The 20,370-nt window shown below is 46.9% G+C and overlaps 1 protein-coding gene across 1 annotated transcript in view; it reads left to right on the top strand.

The window, feature by feature from the left end:
- Positions 1-20,370, top strand: part of FOXJ3 (forkhead box J3) — a 39,655-nt gene continuing 19,285 nt past the window's right edge. The window contains exons 1-3 of the mRNA XM_018552623.1: positions 1-324; positions 16,078-16,152; positions 18,131-18,214. Of these exons, the coding sequence (XP_018408125.1) occupies positions 1-324; positions 16,078-16,152; positions 18,131-18,214 (483 nt within the window). The remainder of the gene's footprint in view (positions 325-16,077; positions 16,153-18,130; positions 18,215-20,370) is intronic.

Genomic DNA, 20,370 nt, shown 5'->3' with positions numbered 1-20,370 from the left:
ATGACTTCAGAGCTCGAGAGCAGCCTCACCTCCATGGACTGGCTTCCCCAGCTGACGGTGAGGGCTGCCATTCAGAATACGGACTCCTCCCAGGGCACCCATGGATCCAGCATCACCAAGAAGAGCGCACTTATCGACCCCAACACCACACTGGACCAGGAGGAAGTACAGCAGCACAAAGACGGGAAGCCGCCCTACAGCTACGCCAGCCTCATCACGTTTGCAATCAACAGCTCGCCAAAAAAGAAAATGACTCTTAGTGAGATTTACCAATGGATATGTGACAATTTCCCCTATTACAAGGAGGCTGGCAGCGGTTGGAAGGTAAGGATCGCTTAACATACTGTATTCATTTTATACATTTTGTTGGTTTCAAACTCTAAACAGATGCATGGGATGTTCAACTTTATTCAGATGTGATCAACTTGTTTTGGGTTTTTTTGGGGGGTTTTTGAAAAAAAAAAAAAAAAAAAGGACCTAATAGTCTTCATTTCACAAATATAGAAAAGTGACTCAATCCAGGCTCCATACGTTAGCCCCTGTGTGCAACAAGCCATTGGCATCTTGATGAAAGCTGAAGACCATTGCTTTGAACTTTTCAGATTTGCACTATCACTTGCCATTTCCAGGCTAATTTTACCCTTTAAGACCACCATCTTACAGTGACACTAAACGCATTCAACCACCCCAACTATTAACACTCGGCTGTAGATCCTCAAATCATCTCTAAATTGGTGCTGACACTGTCCTTCCTTCTGGAGGGGGGCTACTTTTGTTCCCCCATGGTCCATATGTGTGTTGTAAAGTAACCACCGCTCCAAGCTCACTCCTGTAATCTCACATTTAGTTTACTCATTTGTATTGAGATTGTAGTCCATCACAGGAGTGAGCTTGGAGCGGTGACTACTTTACAACACACACATGGACCATGGGGAACAAAAGTAGCCCCCCTCCAGAAGGAAGGACAGTATCAGCACCAAAGATGATTTGAGTGATACGAGATAAGATACATTGTTGTTAATAGTTAGGGTACTTAAATGTATTTTTAAGATTTAAATCCTGCGTTTTCTGTCACTTTAAAGCTGAACTCCAGAGAACTGAAAAAAAAAACCCCCACCCTTGCCCCTGAACAGCAAGGGTTAAATGCTTGTTTTTGCCTAGGATACCAGGAAAGGGCACTTTTACTTTGCTCATCCCTCACTTCCCCAATAGTCGGCACTCGCTCTTCTCTCTAGTGCTCCAAGTTGTGGGCGGCCCCTCGGCGTCCTCCATTACAATGCAGGATTGTGGCTCCTTCATTGTAAATGACAATGTCACAGCCGCCAGCCGAACCACTAAAAAGTAGCTTCGAGGGATTCGTTGCATAAAGAGGAGCCTGCTAGAGTGAGGGATAAGGTAAGTAAGGAATGCTTTTTTTCCGGGTACCGTAGGCAAAAATGATCATTTTAATGCAATGAGGAGCCCCACTGCAGGGGTAAGTTTTTCAGTTCCTTGAAAATCGGCTTTAAAAAAAAAAACACCAATTTTGTTCTGAGGACTGTACATGAGCAAGACGTATAATGATGATTTTCATTTAAAATATCTTTTGTTTTTATATGCCTTCATATTTTTCTCCTTACTGACATTCTGCCCAGCAAACATGGCAGTGTCAGGAGCAAGGAGAAACTTGGGCATAAAGAGGATCGCTTAATTTCCTCAAGTCCATCATGAGCAGCCTAAGGCACGTCTGAAGCAGAGGCAGATATACAGAGACTGGAGTGTGGTGGGGAAGCAGCGGCCACTGGCCACAAATCATGTGACATCTTCATTCTCCGAGGACATGAAACAAGTCATCTGGTTGGTTGCTTTGAGTAACTTTGACATTTTTCTCCAGGCTTCTCTGCTTTAGTGTTATACATCCGCTCCTGAGTGTCATGGCGGCCCTTTTGTAAGATGTTCGTATCGTATATGTGGGGAATGTATGTGTGGTTTTTTTTTTTGTTTGTTTTTTTTTTTTACTATAAAAGAAAGGCAAATTGGGGAATGGTGATGTAGTATGATGTGGACCTTGCTTTTCTAATGCGTCTGTTATAGATGCTCTTAGGTTTTCGTGACACCCAATTTATGTATGTAGCAATTAGTCACCAGCATGCTGGCGAGTAATTCCTACATACCTTCATGCACGCGGCGCCACCCACAGGTCATTTCAGCACCCAGCGAAGTACGTTTATTGGGATTCCGGTCTGGTGTGCAATGGGACATTCAGAATACCCAATTTTTGCAGTCCCAATAATAAGATGCTGTTACTCTTTGGGCCCCTGCCAGCCTTCCCGTCAAAAAGGTAGAGTTGGGAGGTCCCGGGCTAGGCTTCTGTGTTCACGTCCGGAGCAATAACGTTTTAACCACTAAATACTGCCTTCATCAGGCCGGCCTTTTACAATTGGGCTTTATTGGGAACGTGGACAAGTTCCGTTTGTCTGGCACTTGCCGACACAGACACCAGCACATCTTGGGAGCTTGGCAGCAGTGACTTCTTCCTTCTTGTTTGCTGCTCCAGATATTTTTGGCCAGTCTGGAAGGAGAATAGGGACAGATGGTGTTCTCCATAAGGTCTGCAAACAAATTATGATGCACATTTAAATGGTAGGCACTAATCTGCATGTTGTTGCATTCCCTGAGGAGCACGATGCCAACCTAGCCAGGCCACACAGTTGTCCCTGGGAATGCAATAACATGCAGGTCACTGCCTACCTTTTTAAATGTGCATCATATTCGCACCAGAGACATGCTATTGCTAAAATTAGCAATAGTAAATGACCCATAACAACAATATGGTCTATTCTGACGCAACTGGCATATCTAAAAGACTCCCGTCCAATCCAGTTTTCATTCAGTAAATGTCCTTAAACATATGCTTTATAAGAAGCCAATATAAATAAAGACTGAGCTATTAGAACATAAGGGGAGGGGATGCATCTACTGCATTGCACCGTAGTGTCGCTCTAATACGAGACCTTTCAGATAGGGTGGAGCACAGAGATGACCTCACCGATAGGATAGTATAGGAGCAGCAGCCTATCGCTGGTTAAGGAGGGTCCTTGACCAAGCTGTATTGCTTTAACTGCAGTTGGGAAATAAAGCGAGGGCACAGAATTTAAAACTTGCGTAGTAGGTATTTGTTGCCAGTTTCAAAGTTGCTGTAGCTTTATATAGTCTGTGTCTGTGCAGCTATAGATAAAGTGACATGAACTCCAACAGCGACATTTGATAGCACGAGTGGTTATTGACGGCGGCAGTCTCAAGCTAAAGATGCCGCTATAGATGAATAGCACAATACCCTGGCCAAAATATTCATTCTAAAATGCAATGCATGGATCTCCCAGCATGCATTAAATGCACCGCAACTAGTCAGACTGGGGGGAATGGGCCCTAGTTCTTATAATGGACTTCCTCTTATACTTATTATTAACTGCCATTTATATGCTTTGCCCACGCATTGCATAGTACTTTTTTTTATGTTCTTTTTAAATGCCCCCCCTTCCTTTTTTTTTTTTTTTCCTTCTTGCTAACTCATGCATTATGCAATGTCGGGCAATATCATTCGGGATAGGTCTGGGATTTGCACTCGGAATGCATTTTTATGTATGTGTTTTACTGCAGAAAACAGACAAGTGTGTACAGGCCCTGATGGAGACTTTACAGCACCCACCAAGCCACTCGTGTGATCAGCTTTCCTTCTATTACAATTGGGCAGGTTTATGGAATGTAAAACAAAACAAAAAAAAGGTCTGTGTTTTCTCCTTTTATGTAACACTGACGGTTTTTCTTTCCTGTTTTATAAATCGGACACTGAGCCCCGATTTATCTGCAGAGAGCTCAATGGAGCAGTTGTCAGGCTCCTGTCTTATTGAGCTCCACAATGTTCCTGGGTTCAGTGAAGTCTGGTAGCGGGTATGGGGACACCCGTGCTCTGCACTGGATTTCCCATTTTAGGATCATGTGATATTAAAGGAGAACTATGAGGTGAGTGATCTCCATAGTTGGAGCCGACGTGTAACAAAGAAGCTGTCACACGTCGGCTCTATTGATCGGGAAGCGAGTGATTTAACATACCGTCGCTTGCTCACTTACTGATCATCTCCCTGCAGAGAGCAGTGACGGTCAGTCATGGCTCCTCGCAGGGATTCCCCTCTCCGATCCTCCAGCACTGACTGGAGGAACTTGCAGGGGAGGGGGCGGGCACTGCTGGCTCGGCCTCTAGATAGGCAGAGCCCGCTAGCAATAAGCCCTCCTGGCTGCGGCGCTCTCAGTATATAGCGAGCAATACACCAATACTGAGCTTTGAGTCACAGAAGGATGTTGGTATATGTCTTCCCGTGACCCTAAAGAGAACTATGGGATAAAAAGGTTACTCCATAGTTCTCTTAAGTAAAGCAGAAGCTTTGAAGAAGAGATAGCACAGTTAGAACAGACAATCCATAGGGAGAACTTGACCGGTCAATCGCTCTCCTGTGTTAAAACAAAATACTCTACATTCCCTGTAAACTTGCTGTATTGAGCCGATCTTTATTTCCTGTCTGAACAACCTCCATCATTCATCAATTACTTGCGAACTTTATCACAACATTTCTCTGCCCTCCTACTGTTGAAATAATGCATGTCTAATGTAAACCCCCCACCCACCTAAATACCAGGTGATTGAGCCAGTTCGCTCTTTACTGCAGGGCTTCCTTTACTGACCAAGCTAACCACGGAAGCAGACTTTGGTGTAATCGGTTTGCATCCCTGCTTTTTGCACAGGGACCTACAAAACATTATGCTGGTGTACAGGTGCCTGTAGTCAACCTATAGGGGAGCTGACCCCTGTTCAGTGCTGCAGAACCTGGCTGATAGGGGCCCCTGGCAGGGATCGCATGCCTTTTTTTTTTTTGAGTTTGAAACGCGTTGCTCTTTGCTCCCCTGTCTTTCCCACACCTTTTAATCACCGTTCCTTTTGACCGTCCACCGCCCGGACTCCTCGGCCTGCTGTCACACGGCTCGGATGTCACTTATTTCCACCAGACCCACGGCCCTCTGACTCCATCTAACCGCACCAAGCAACCTCTCCGCCGCCCAGGGCCGATTGGTCCGCACGAGTGGCAACAGCCCTTTCAGCACCGCACTGACTCTCTGCTACGATCGTCTGATCGCAACCACGCCAATCCCACACTCCACATACCCAGAGTGAGGAGGATCGCATATACCTTGTGACCCTCCACCAGAGTCATTCCTTGCCACACTCCCAGGATCCACAAGTAAGTCCTTTCTTGTTTCCTGAAATGGAGACTGGCAGTCTCTATAACCAATGCAATTATATGGTCATTGCAGAACTTGGCTGATAGGGGCCCCTGGCAGGGATCCCGCCTGAAGCCAAAAAAGGAAGAACTCACAAACTTAACCTTGCAGTTGGGCTACCCCTGCACTGCAAAACAAGGCTTAAGTGCTTGTTTTGTCTAGGGAGCGCTAATAAAGCTGTTTTACTCACCTGATTCTCAATCCCCTGCAGCACTCTCCTCTTTCCCCCACTGCTCCGGCTAGAAATGTCCCTCAGCGTCCTTGCATTTAATGCAGGCAAAGAGAGTCATCTTCTGGGGGGCGGGGGGTTAGGTGCCTTCAGGGACCCATCTAGCAGTCCCGAGGGAGCCGGTGGGACTGAGGATCAGGTGAGTAATTCTGCTTTGAGTTCCCCTAGACAGAACAAGCACTTAACCCTTCTTGCAATGCGGTGCTAACCCCACTTCAAGGGTACATTTTGTGATTTTTCCCGGAGTTCTTCTTTAAAATGCATTTTTGCTAATTGTAATTAATATGGCTTGTTAAAAAGAAGAAAAAAAAAAGCTCTTCTGGATGTGAACATGAATTCTTAGACTGAAATGTTTACATTTTTCACATCCACTATAATCTGCTGTGCTGAGGACATGCTGGATCATGCAGACGGCTACAGAAATGCCTCTGCGTGTTTGTGTGAATGGTGGTGTGTGTTCTGAGTGACTCGCACTGCGCTGGCGTGATCTCCGTTCTCAGCAGGGCCAGGTCTGGGGATTCAATTGCAGATTGATCTTTAAGGATAACTAAACCCCAAAAATGTTTATATATTGCAGCTTCGCAGTCCCAGATATGGCGGCTGCATTGATTTCAGGAAAAGATCTGTTCATTTTGCCAGGAATTTTGTCCTTGTCACTTCCCGTGAGCTGAAATGGAAACATAAAACCACGTTCTCTTCCCTACCCATGTAATGTAGATAAACGTGTGTAGTCCAGCTGGAGTGACCACCATGGCTCCCTCCATAGATTCGGTGGAGAAGCACCAGGGGCAGGATGGGTGTTATTCATCTAAAGACTAGTAAGCTGAATGTTACATTTTTGTTTTGGGGATAAGATACATTTTTGTTTTTTGGATAGTCAGGAAGAGTTAAAACTTACTAGGTTTTGTATCTTTGTCTATGACCCCTTAGGCTGCTGGGTTCACACCTGAGCGTATTTTTTCAGCTCGTTTTTATTGCGCGTTTTTTCGTCCAGTGAAACGCGCGTTTCACTGGCGGTATGATTTTTTTCCCCCCCTTATCTTCTCTATTTAAAAAAAGCAAACATTTCTTTTTTTTTTTTTCACTTTCAAACTTCCCGCCAGCTCCGCCCCCCCTGCGACGTGGCCGCTCGCAAGGGACGGAACCCCGAAGTCGGCAGCCGCCGGAGGACACAGCGGGGGTTCGCGGACAAGGTAAGACCTGTACGCTGTATTCCCGAGTGTGGCTTGGGGTTACTGCTTTGTTGACCCCGATCCACACTCTGGAATACCAATGGAAACGCGCGGCAAAACGCCCCAAAGAAGCTCCTACGCGCTGTAAAACACCCAGGTGGGAACCATGCCTTAAGTGGCCGGTTCACACCACAAACAGCGCGTTTCAGAGCGGTCAGCCTCTGGCACGCACTGTATCACAACCTGGACAGCTCCCTGCGTTCAGGGGTGGGACGGGGCGTGGTGGTGAATTGAAGTCAATGGCACCGCACCCATGCCCCCGCCCTTCTGCTCTTGTGACACCTGTGCAAGAAATGTGGGGAGCGGTTGTCACTGACAACACTGTCTGACCTACGCCTCTCCTACTGTACCTTTTGCCCTTTTCTTTGTTGGAGAAATATTCCATTGCTTTCTGTCCTGACCGTAAGTGAGGGAAAGACTCTCCAAAACTAAGTGGGATCCCATGAAATAAGAGGAGATCTGCTGTGATATGTAGAATGTGTCTGCTTTATGTAGGATCCCACCGTGCTGACAGCAGCCTCTGCATTAGGATCTAATAGCAAAGGTCATAAATTTTATATGATCCAAATAAACTACTCGTATCCGCATGATTCACTACTCGGAGTCACCGGCACCTGGACGTTATGGCTCCTCATTCATAATACTACTGATACTGGTTTATCAAGGCACGGCCTGCATTATTAATCACAGATAATGACATGGATAAAGAGGATGGGGATAAACCTTTATTTAGAATAAGAGCATAGGTGATTCTGGAGGAAGTCTCTGATGCCTAGATATCAGTTTTTCTTTAAAGAAGAACTCCATAGAGAGAGAAAAAAAAGCTTACCCTTGCAGTGGGGCAGCGAGGCATCCTGGCTTCCTGACCGATCAGGAGGCGGTTCATGCGTGCCGCCCAGCTTCCTGATTGGTTAGGAAGCCAGTCTGCCGTGTCACACAGGTAGTATGAAGGCAGCTTCCTAACCAATCAGTAAGCCAGGTGGCGGGTCAAGACTCCCCGCCCGGCTTCCTGATGGCCTGGGAAGCCGTTTCCTTTGCGGCACTGCCAGTCCGAGGTAATCTCCCTCTAACCGGAAGTTACGGTATCTGAGCCTAGATGCTCAGTATCGGTACCAATACCAGTATCGGTGCATCCCTAATACATGCAATGTTAATACATCCAAATGCATAGAAACAGCTGCAGCGTAGAACAAGATCCAGCCGAGAATTCCTGCCTGCAATATAATCTAGCAGATTACAATCTGGAATATGATGGTCTAGCACTGTGCAGAAGGTCATCTGGCATGTTAACTATCTCGATAATGCGTTCAAGATTGCAAGAATTTGTTTCAAGAATCAGCACAACGTGGATGTGTTCCAGATACAGACGCTGCACTTTGTTACTGTAGAGAAAAATGTATGCCTATATTATAGATGGTTTCATATTCTATTCACAGGGGCCAGGCTGTGACCGGGCTCTGCTATCTGAAGAATGCAGGCTTTTCTGGCTGTCAGCCTTCTCTTTTACAACCATTCCGTTTTCAGGATACAAGTAATGGGAGCTAATATCCCACACAGGTCGAGACATGTATGAAGCCTAATTGGAGTCACAGAACTAGATATGCAATCGGGTAGACATTGTACCTACAACCTTTACTAGTCCAATCTCCTGTTTGAAGCAGTTATTCAGGATGTTCAGGTATGTATGTGCAGGGCGATGGACACTAGAGGATGAGGCAGCGCATTCAGTTATCAGCATTCAGTAACGGGTCAGATTAGAGGCACCCCTTGTTTGACTCTGCAGTATAGTCTGTACGAGGATCCTAGTGATCAGCGGTGTGGCTGTTACTCAGTTCTGCCAACGCAGGGCACTGCAACGGGAGAAGAGTAAACAATGCAGAGTAATTGATACTAGAGGTTGAGGCAGTGCACTGGGTTATCAACATTCAGTAACAGGTCAGATTAGACACACACCCTCTTATCTGCCTTGGGTTCATGCTAATGTAAAGGATAATTAAACCCTCGGGGCGGGGGGGTTTGCATGTATCTACTGCTAGCAAGCAGTAGATATATGCAAAAAGTAGGGATGCACCGATACTAACGTAGTATCGGTGCTGATACCGAGTATTTGGGCGACTACTTGTACTCTCCCAAATGCTCAGATACTTTCCCCAATAACGGAACTTCCGGTAGGAGGAAGATTTCCTCTGACCATCGGTGCCATAGTGGAACATGGAGCCAGCTTCCCATGCGATCAGGAAGCTGTGTGGCGAGTAATGACCCGCCTCCCAGCTTCCTGATTGTCCGGAAAGCCAGCTTCTCGGCCAATCAGCATCGCGTCGGCCATTGAGGAAGCTGGGAAGCAGGTCATTGTAAGTCACTGCACGCAGCCCAGCAGCGTGCACGCGCACCAACTCCGTGGGACAGGAAGAGACAGGAGTCAGCGCTGGATCAGAGACCGGCACCAGCGCTAGAGGGATTGCTGAAAACTACTGGAAGGAAGAAGATGATCGGATCAAGAGGCACCATTTAAGGAAAGTCCTTACACCAGCATGGGGGGGTGTTATCCTTTAATATCACTTTAAGCCATAGGAATAAAAAGCGCGCACGTGTCCTAGAGTCGCATCAATTAGTTAAACGTCAAATACTAACGTGCAGCTCTCCTCATAGATCCTAACTGTAAAGCAGCGAGAATAGCCGCGTCTGCTCATTTCTCATTTCCTGGACCACATCCATTGGAATGATGTGGCTGGCCAAAGACAACGCATTGGCTCCCACTGAGTCCCAATCAACTCAAAGCTTGCCGAGCTCCGTTGACAAATTAATATGGGTGCCCGGGTTGGAAATCGGCTAATTAGCAGATTAGCTGACCTCCCGGCTTCAGGAACCGAGACAAAACCAGTAATACATTTTATATGGAGCTTTGAAGAGATCTGCCATTGGAGGCTGCGGAATCCGGATTATGTCTGTTCCATCTCCATCAGCAGTAATGCTCCAGGAGAGAGGAAACAAAGGGTGTGTGCGTGACGGAAGGGCATCGTGAAGAGCACCTGTCTGTCTGCAATGGAAAAGGCTTCTTTTAATAACTGCAGACTCACAACAGCTGTGTTCCAGCCATCGCAATTTTATAGAGGAACTTTTGGCCTCCTTCATCCCGTGAAAATCTCTGCATTTTATAGACGCGGCCTTTAAAGACAGCAGCTGATGGGCAATTCAAATTCGTCCTTGTAAAGTCTGCATAGAAAAGGCCGGCGGATGCAGGGTTCCGATGGCGCAATAACAGTTATGGGGGTCTGACCTTTGACCTTCAGGCCTTGTCTGCAGAGATGCAAAATCGGCTTCACATGTCTCCGGTTTCAATTGTTGCCTTTTACACGGCGGTTATAAATCTCAGTGTAGTTAGACACTGGCACCAGGCTGGCAGATGGATGTAATTATGACCTGCGCGTGCCTTGGCATCGTACGTCCGGCCAAACTGTGAGCTTCGCTCTTTTGTATTGCCAAAGTATTATGTCAGATTTAGGGTAACATGCAGAGGAATTAAAGGAGAACTCCAGGAAAACTTTTTCTTAACCCTTGCGGTGGGGCTACCCCCGCACTTCAAGGGCTAAGTGCTCGTTTTTGTCTAGGTTGAAAATAACATTTATACTCGCCTGGAGCTCCGAGCTGGTCGGCTGTCACAGCGCTCCCTCCAGCCTGTCTCCCCCTCCCTGCGGCATTGGATTCTTCCTCAGCCTCCTCGCGTCTATACACTGTGTATAGACGTGGTGATTTACGGGGCCTTTAGACTGCTGCAGAGGAGGAGGGGAGAGGCTCCAGGGACCTTCTACAAGCCAGCTCAGTGCATCGGGTGAGTATAATTTATTTTTAATCTACACAAAAAACAGCAGCTAAAGGAGAACTATGAGGCGAGTGATTTTCACTCATCCTCAAAGTTCGAGCCGACGTGTGACAATGAAACTATCACACATCGGCTCAATAGATCGGGAAGTGAGCGAACGCATACCGTTGCGCGCTCACGTCTCGATCGTCTCCCTGCAATGAGTGGTGGCTGTCGGTCACGGCTCCCTGCAGGGATACCCCCCCGCTCCGATCCTCCAGCGCGCTGAGTGGAGAAATAGACGGGGAAAGGGGGCGGGCACAACTGCCTCTAGATAGACAGAGCCAGCTGTCATTCACGCAGCTGGGTGGATCTCAACAGCATTGTCGGGATCCGTCCCGACTGTGGAGCTGTAGCTCGCTATATATGGAGCTTTGGGTCACGGGAGGAGGTTAGTATATGTCCTCCCGTGACCCTAAAGAGAACTATGGGGAAAAACACTTCCCCCATAGTTCTCTTTTAACCCTTGCAGTTCTGGGGTAGCCCCACTGCAAGGGTAATAATAATTTTTCTTCAGGATACTCCAACTAAATACACAGATCACACACATAGGTTGAGGTCACTCCTCCTCGAAGAGGTCCTATAGCTTTTTCAGAATTTCCTAGGTATGCATGTGAAACAATCATCTAAATGCAAATCATCTGATCAGAGTGTGTGAATGTTTCGAAACCTTGTTCCTAGGAATAGTTTAGGAGCAGACCTATTTGCTCATTGCATAACCAGATTGTGCTTCCTGTTGACCCGGTTATCTAATGAGGTTTAGTTGATTGGGAACAGTTGGCTTTGTGCAGTCTCAAATGATGCCAAACATTCACTGTGCTCCTGGTAGCTGCTTCAGTCAAGCGTGCTGGACTCCCCCACTCCTCAGCATGTGCCCTTTCCTACCTTCCCTGCCACTATGTTCGGTTGCCGGTATTGGGCAAAGAAAGCCGTGCATAACCAGCAAGGGCCTGTGCACTGCTTGTTTATACCTGGACTGGCTGGGTATTAGCTAGGGCTTAGTGGAGCAGAGTTGGAGTAAAGGAATGGTGAGCGAATGCTGCTGAGTGGGGAAGGCAAAGGTCATGTGACTGCAAATTTGACTTGATTTCATCCTCTTGCAGTCCACTGTACGGCAATACTTGGCCCCGATAACACTCCTCCCCCTAATCAGTCCAAGTAAGTAAGGAGTGCGGTGGGATCCCTTTAGGCTGGGTTCACACCTAGGCGTACGGAATATGCGCGTGTGCCGCGCGTTTTTACCGCGATTTGCTGCTGTATCCTAATAGATACACGTGGCACATACGCCCCAAAGAAGCTCCTAAACTTCTTTGGGCGTAGGGCGTTTTGCAGCGCGTACCTACGCGCTGTAAAACGCCCAGGTGGGAACCATGCCCATAGGCAATCATTGGTTTTCACATGTTGAGCGTTTTACAGCGCGTAGGAACGCGCTGTAAAACGCCCAGGTGTGAACCAGGCCTTAAGGTCCCCACACACCTTACAATAATCGTACGATGATCGTGGGAAATCCTGCGATCGTATGATTATCGTAAGGTGTGTGGAAGCCGTGTGACCTCTACTACTGTAAGGTCGCACGACTTTAAACTTACGGACATGTTCGAAAACCCGCCGAGCATCGTACGATGTTCGGCGGGTTTGTGGCATGTCCGTACGATAACAGCCGTACGTGCCGGTGTCCGCAAGCGCACACTGCCCGTTCGGCATTGCGGTCATCTAAAGCCCGCCCCTCAGGGGACGTGGCTTGCGATCATCGCAAGTACGATCTGCCTATGCAAGATAGGCAGACCGTACGTTTTTTTAAGTACCTTACAACCATCGCAAGACAAAAGTCTTGCGATGGTTGTAAGGTGTGTGCCCAGCCTTAGAGTTTAATCCTGATCTGGTCACCAGTCTGGCAGGACTCTTTTACTTTGGCATGAAAACCATTTCTATATAAGTACTTCTGTGTGTTTTCCTATTTGCCTGGACTTCAGCTTTCAACCTGCAAATTTGGCCGCCATTTTTATTCTCTCCTGTGCTACCGGCGCTGAACTTTCATTCTAATAATACTGGTCGCCTGCTCTTCCCATTGTTCAGTTGACTTCAATGCTTTGAGATACAGACTTGCAACAAATTTGCAAATAAAGAGCGCTGACCACATTTTGACTTGCTACATGTTAATTCCAGGTCAGTGATTCAGAAATGATTAAGTCCCTCGATTCGCTTTGACTGCCAGGCAGATTGCATTTCTTAGGAGATCAAAAGTGGAAACTCCCATTTAGTTTTGCCACGTGCAAGGTGAAAGCAGGCTTGCAGTGGAAGTGTTTGCTTTGTGAGGTCCTGGGTTGGAAGGGGAAAGTTCATGGAGGGGAATTCAGGAAGCAGAGGGCTGAGGGTGGGCGCAAGCAGCACACTGGGGGTCCCCTGTTTGTATCCCAGGTCATGGCACTATCTGCATTGAGTTTGCATGTTCTCCATGTGCTTGTGTGGGTTTCCTCCCACACTCCAAAGACATGTTGGAAGGTTAATTTGGTCTTGTCTAAATTGGCCATGTATGCGTGTGCACTAGGGACTTTAGATTGTAAGCTCCTCAAGGGCGGGGACTGATGTGAATGTGTGCAGTATGTAAAGTGCTGTGTAAATTGTCTGCGCTATAGAAATACCTGTAATATTATTTATTATTAATCATAAATAATAATACATTTAGAAGGCGAAACAGGAAAATGCATTCTGTAGATCTGCAGGCTCTGCAATGTTCTGTTGTGCAGCCATATGGACAGATTAGGGGGAGGCAGTCCATTACTTTATACATCTATTTGGCAGGTGTCTCCATTACTACGGAAGGGTTAATACTCTGCGTTTTGCCGGTATTTGGCACAAGTTTACTTGTCATTCTGCGGAATCGCTCCATACTATGACTCAGCGGCGGTCACGCCAGGTTTCATCACTAGAGAGGTTGTTAATTAACACTTTTGCTGCGCCGCAGAACATGCAAGGGGAATGCTGAGCCCCGGAGGGGTTAAACGATCCGTTTTCCCAAGGTAGCTTCACAAGGGTAGCTTTTATGATGGCGTACGTCGGCCTCCCTGGCATCCTCTTCACTGGGGTATCGATGTAAATCTGGCAGATTTCTTCTGTCTAGTTCATGAGATCCAGCCTGGTATGAGATCCAGCCTGGTAATAGCTGATAACAAGCTATGTCAAGTTGGCTGCGGTGCACACTTATTTTGATAGCTTGGTAGTAAAACCGTCACCGTCAGGTGAGTGCATAGTGACTTGACTTAAAATAGAGAAGAACGTGTCTGACTGTAAGGCGTGACTGTGCAAAATGTCTATGGGCCTCACACACGACAGCTGCCTTTAGGGAGAACAGTCATTCTAGGAGGTTGGGAAACTTTAACTGGTTGCAGTTATTCTCTACACTGATGAGCGGCGTTGGCAGCATCGAACGCAGCTTCTCTCCACCCTCGCCTTTCTGTACATATCAACACCAACATTCACACAGGGTGCGGGTACCGTGTATGGTCCAACTGTCCTCAGGTGTCTGAAGGGACCTTGGGGGGACTTGTTTTTTTTCCTGGCAAAATTGAACATTTTTAAGTAGAATTTTAATTAGTCAAAAGGTTTTTAATCTGGCCATGTAAAATATGAATCCTTACAGTGGGGCCACCCCCTCACAATGCTCGCTTTGGTCTAGGTCCTAGAATTAAAAAAAAAAAAAGTATACTCGCCCAATCCTCGGTCCTGCCTGGTTGGTAGACTAATCGCCGCAGCCTCTTCTCCCCCAGACTCACGTCAGTCATCCCCCCAGTCATCACGTCTATGCAAGGTCCATTCACTTGTATTAGACGTGAGGGCGCCAAGGGACATACCACAGCCAGAGATGGAGGGGCAGAGAGGTGAGAGGTCACTGTCGCGGGACTGAGGATCAGATGAGTGCATCTTCCTTATTTTAGACTGTAGACCAAAATGTGCACTTAACCCTTGCAGTGCGGGGGTAGCTGCACTGCAAGGCTTCATATTTTACATGCCCAGAGTTCTTTTAAGCCATTTCAAATGCTGATTATATAACTTACAGTGGACGATGCTCCTCTGACCACTGGTCCTGATATATCCTGTTTAGGGTGGCTCCTCTTCCCTTGCAGGGTCCTATGGAGTAGGGCTGCAACAACTAATCGATTCTCATCAATGGATTTTGATTAGTTGTATCCACCTGCCGCCACTGCTCTTCTCCCCCATTTTCCTCCTGGCTGGGAGCCGTTGCATGCTGCGGATTGTGTCCCAGAGGGGAATCGGAGGGAGCACAGAGCACTGCAGCTGGTGCCCAGCCGGGCCTCCGATGCTGCCCCCGTTTTCTCCAAACGTTCATTTCAATGGCACCCCATCGCGCCTCCTGCCCGCAGTGTGATCGCCCCTGCAATGCCCTGCGTTCCAATGCGGTGCGATTGTAAAAAAAATGTGCATGCAGTTTCATTCTGAAGTAAACTTTGTTTTTTAAAAAAATCTGATTTAATTGAAAATGATCAATTAGGAGAGCCTTGGCAAGGTAAGTATCATTGGTTTGGAGTGGGCTTTACACAGATGCTGTTGCTTTGCCTTGGGTGGCCAAGATTATGGTGTTGAACAACCTTTTGCTGGCCATGAAGAGAAATACAAATATTGATCCCCATATCCATAATGTTACCTGTATAGTAGAGGTTCTTTACATCATAGAGCCAGCAGTAGTGACTTGGAGGATCTCACACTGCACTGAGGCTCAAGTCAGAAGAGTGCCTAGGCACAGCAAGAGACACTGAATGAGCAAGGAAACAGTGTTTAACCACCTTCTGCAGGTGTTCTATCAAAGTTTGTGACTGCGACCTAACCGGTGACGTGGTCACACATTTTATCGTAATCCCCCCACCAAAGTCGGATAGAAGTGACATTTCAGGACCGATCGGCTGTTCCAGGGCAGATCAGTTCTCCTGCAATACCATCTGCGATGCCGATCTGCCCTGGAACAGCTGGGAAAGCGTTGGAATTCTTCACCTTTTGCAGGTCACACATTCCAGATCCACCAGGTGACCTGTGTCTTGGAGGTTTTTTATATCATTAAAGACAGAGGTAGAGTGCCTTTAAAGAAATGGCAAACGGGTTATAAAAGCCTGTTTTAAAAGGACCAGCAGTAGCATCAAATCACATGAAGATCAAACAACGGTTTTGCTGCATGGATATTTATGACCCTAAGAAGATGGCTGAGTCTGCCTGGAAACGTGTGGGGCTAATAATTTGGGTGTAATATAAACTTGACAAAAACATAACTTCTTACCTTATGTGACCTCTTTGTTTCTGAGTTGGGTGCAGTGTGCAGCACAAATGTGCCATCGAAGCATTTCTTGCCTTAATCTTTTAGATACCGTTTCCTCAATGCTGTCTTATTATAATAGAATGCTGACGAGTCGCCTCTGTGTGCTTTCTGTCTGCAGAATTCTATACGACACAACCTGTCACTGAACAAGTGCTTTCTGAAAGTGCCTCGATCCAAGGACGACCCTGGAAAGGTAACTGGCCTCATTCCTGCAGGACGTAGAGTACAATACCGCTATTAATGATGTATGGTGAGCAAAAGGAAGCTGTGAGGACAGAAATAAAATCTTGCTGCCATTGTTGACCAGCGTCCTGTAGGCCTATCATCCTTGTTCTTCCTTCATTACTTGCCAAGTCCTGACCTGATGCGAGTATGTGGCTGTCAGTTTCCTTAAAAGACAACTATGGGGTAACCTTTTTATCCCATAGTTCTCTTTAGGGTCACAGGAGGACATATTCTAACCTCCTCCCGTGACCCAAAGCTCAGTATATAGCTCGCTATATAAGGAGAATGTCACTGCCAGGACGGATCCCGACAATACTGTCGAGATCCACTCAGCTGGCTGATTGACAGCGGGCTCTGCCTATGTAGAAGCCCACTGACTTATTAAGTGGTTGGTGACCCTAGGGATCAACCACGGGCAGCTTCCAAATTGACCTCTTGTTAGTTTCACTATAAAGAATGGTACCAAGCACCAACGACTCCCTGCTCCCATGCTGTTACATCTCTTATTCACATTGGCCCCCCAGGTACTCTGTGCTGTCCATGTGCCATCTGTCCTACACTGAGAGGGGAATTTATCAAAACTGGAGCAGACAAAATCTGGAGCAGCTGTGCACGGCAACCAATCAGCATATCTTTCATTTTCAAACCTTAACTGAACAAACTAAAGAGAGAAGCTGATTGGTTGCCATGGGCAGCTGCTCCAGTTTTGATAAATTCCCCCCTAGTATAAAGGATCATAAGTTGCACAGGTTTCAGAACCCAGTGGGCAAGTACCAATCTAGTGTTTTCAATATGCATCTGGCAGTGCATGCATTGCATGCTTATGCAAAGAGCACTGGTCAAGAAGGGGCAGGGCCGTCTTTAATATTGATTGGACCCTGGGCAAACATTTTCTTGGGCCCCCGCCCCTACCCACCAAGCCACGCCCTCTATCTGCCATGCAGTTTCTCTCTCCACCCCAAAATCCCAAATCAATTTATTTTATATATATTTTTTTATCAGCCCCCCGTCTGCCTAGCAACTGATGATGCAGATGGGCGGACCGGCTGGTCTAGGCATGCATGATAGGCTCTGATCCCTATGCTTTGATAAAAAATAAATCCTAGCAACTGATGATGTGATGGGCGGGCCGAGGTACGTTATTATGACAGCCCGCCCAGCGTCATCAGTTGCTAGGCAGAGCAGAAAAAGGTCCCTATCTGCCGATCTCTGCTGTCTTAACTCTGGAGAGATCAGGGAAACCAGGAGGGGGGGGGGAGGAAGGGACGGGACACTGACATCCCGCATCTCCAGGTAGGGAGCGAGCAGTGCAGGCTCAAGGGGCGGCTGCTTTGGGCCCCACAACAATAACTGGGCCCGGGGCAACTGCCCCTTTTGCCCTGCGTTAAAGACGGCCTGAGAAGGGGCATTTGTTAGAATTTCAAACCCTACTTTAAATACTGCGGCCTTAACCCTTAGAAATACCTTTTTGTGTCCGCTTGCCTTGTAGTCGCTCCCGGTTACAGCAGCAATTCCAGCTTGCTTAGTGGCAGACTATAAGATCCCCACAGAGGCTAACCCAATTCCTGCTCAGCTCAAGGCCATATGGGCTTCTGGAGTAAACTTATCAGCACTGATCTCAGGCGGGACATGGGTTAGCCGCTATGGGGGTCTTGCTCCCTGACGCTTCTGCTTTGGCAGGGAGAGTAATAGTATTAATAGTAATACCTTATTAAACAATTCAAGAGTAATTTCTCACATCATTTTAAATGCCCATTTGTGACTGGTTCTCTTAAGGATATCGGGCACAGCCTTCATTTAAATATGCCCAATAAATCCTTCATATGTAAAAGATTAAATAACTTCTTTGTGTAAATGGAGGTTTCTCGGGTAGAAGTATTTCTGAACCATATTTGCAGCTTGCGTCAGTTAAAGTCCTCATTTGTTTTGCTTTGTATTTTTTTCAGGGTTCCTATTGGGCAATAGACACAAATCCAAAGGAGGATGCGCTACCAGCTCGGCCAAAGAAGAGGCCGCGATCTGGAGAGCGGGTATGTACACCTGTCTCTGTTTGCCCCCAATTGTCAAGGAATACAGAGAAGGTTGCTGCTGCCCTGTGCCTGAGCACTTGGCACAACTTCTGTCCATGAAAATGTGCCATTTAAATAGACACGGGACTCGCAGCCTGCCTACATACTGCTTCTCATTCCATCCTGGATTTATTTCTGTGCACCAGGCCTCGCCACCCTGCAAATCCCTAGGGTTCCGACCTGGTCCTGGGCAACCTTCTGCCTTGTGATTGTATAAGTCAGGGGTTCCCAGGTTCTTAAAGCGTACCTAAACTCAAAAACAACATTGGAATCTATTGCAGCTTACCCATTGGTAGATGTGGTAGCTGCCTTTTAATTTGTTCCCTGTTTGTTTTTTGTTTTTTTCTTTTTACCTGCTAATCATGCAAATAGTGAACATCCTGCCCCTGGATGGCTACACTCACTCCTCCACTGTATCTATGGAGGAAGCCACGGATGGACATCATTGGTATTTATTTACTTGACAGTCTCCTCTGTTATATTGTATCATACAATTGGAGATTATATTGTCTGTGTGCAACTAAAATTCATTTTCATTTACTTTTTTACTAAAAATATAATTTGAAATTAGTATATATTTTTTTTCCCATGACATAGTCTCATCTTTTATATTTTGGTATATATAGTTGGTTTTAGGACCAATTTTAAGGCCAAAAATTGTGGGGGGGGGAAGGGAAATATTGGCCCAGCAGCTAAGAGTTAAAGGCATCTAAGCAGATTGTTTCTGGGAATGAAGGAGAAAGAGTCCTGCTGGGCATGTAGGGGTTAAAAATGCACGCTGCCCGCGTCTAGCAGTTGTTGCAGAGCGATGTGCCCCTTGCAGTTTCGGAGCAGAGCGGAAAAGCCCGTACATATAGGTGACTTCATCACAGTGACATTATCTACAGCTGAGAATGGAACTATGCAGAGACATACTTTTGGCAATAAAAGAAAGTATGCAAGACATGTCAGAGAGCAGACCTAACGCGGCTGCTGAGAGAGATGTTGTCACTCAGCAATGAATGAGGAAATCGGACCAGGCCGGGCCTGTCTCGTGGCGACACGGTCACACGGCGTGACAAATGTCTTTAATTTTCTCCCATCAGCAGCGGAATCCTGCATTTGTCAAGGTTGTTTTGTCATGGCCTATGCAAGCACAGAGCTATAGCTTAGAAGCCTAAAAAAACACCTTTTTATTCCAGTTTTGCATTTGTTCTAAAAACAATAAAGAACTAAATAAACTGTTGTGTAAATTCTGCTGATAGAAGTACTATAAACTTATATTGGCCTCCTGCAATCCCGCAGAACTGAGCAGTATGCTGCTGCTCCTTCACTGTCCAATCAGCAAGAGGGGGCATAGATGTGACAACATGGTGTTTCATTAGTGACAATAAAATTCAGGAGTTAGGCCTCGTTCACACCAGATGCAGTGCGTTCCGGCGCGATTCTGGTCAGAACGCTCTGCCTTGCATTGCGGCCGGCTCACTTTTTTTGTGGGGCAGGAGGGGACGTGACGGTCCATTCACGTGAATGGCACCGTAGCCATGCCCTCCGGCCGCAATATCCGATGGGCAGCAGGTTATCGCAAGACACATTATGGCTGCGGTCCGGTCCAAACAAAATGCTGCAACCACTATTTTGACTGTACCGGACTGCAGGCATAATGTGCCTTGCTATCCAGTGTGCCCAGAGGGCGTGACTACGGTGCCATTCCCTTCAATGGACTGCCATGTCCCCTCCTGCCCCACAAGAAAGTGAGCCGGCCGCAATGCAAGGCAGAGCGTTCTGGCCAGAATCGGGAGGAACGCGCTGCATCTGGTGTGAACGAGGCCTCAAACCTTAAAACATTAATTCAAGTACCTTTTAACTATTAACAAAAATGTATCTTATTTGTGTATCACTCGGCTGTAGATCCTCAAATCATCTCTGAATTGGTGCTCACACTGTCCTTCCTTCCGGAGGGGGGCTACTTTTGTTCTCCATGGTCCCTGTGTGTGTTGTAAAGTAGTCACCGCTCCATGCTCACTCCACGATGGACTACAATCTCATGTTTAGTTTACTAATTTGGATTGAGATTGTAGTCCATCCCGGGAGTGATCTTGGAGTGGTGACTACTTTACAACACACACAGGGACCAT

Source organism: Nanorana parkeri, unplaced genomic scaffold (genome assembly GCF_000935625.1).
Source record: "Nanorana parkeri isolate BGI_ZX_2015 unplaced genomic scaffold, ASM93562v1 scaffold94, whole genome shotgun sequence".
Taxonomy (NCBI): domain Eukaryota; kingdom Metazoa; phylum Chordata; class Amphibia; order Anura; family Dicroglossidae; genus Nanorana; species Nanorana parkeri.
The sequence above is the reverse complement of the archived record's forward strand: the minus strand, read 5'-3'. Positions and strand labels throughout refer to the sequence as shown.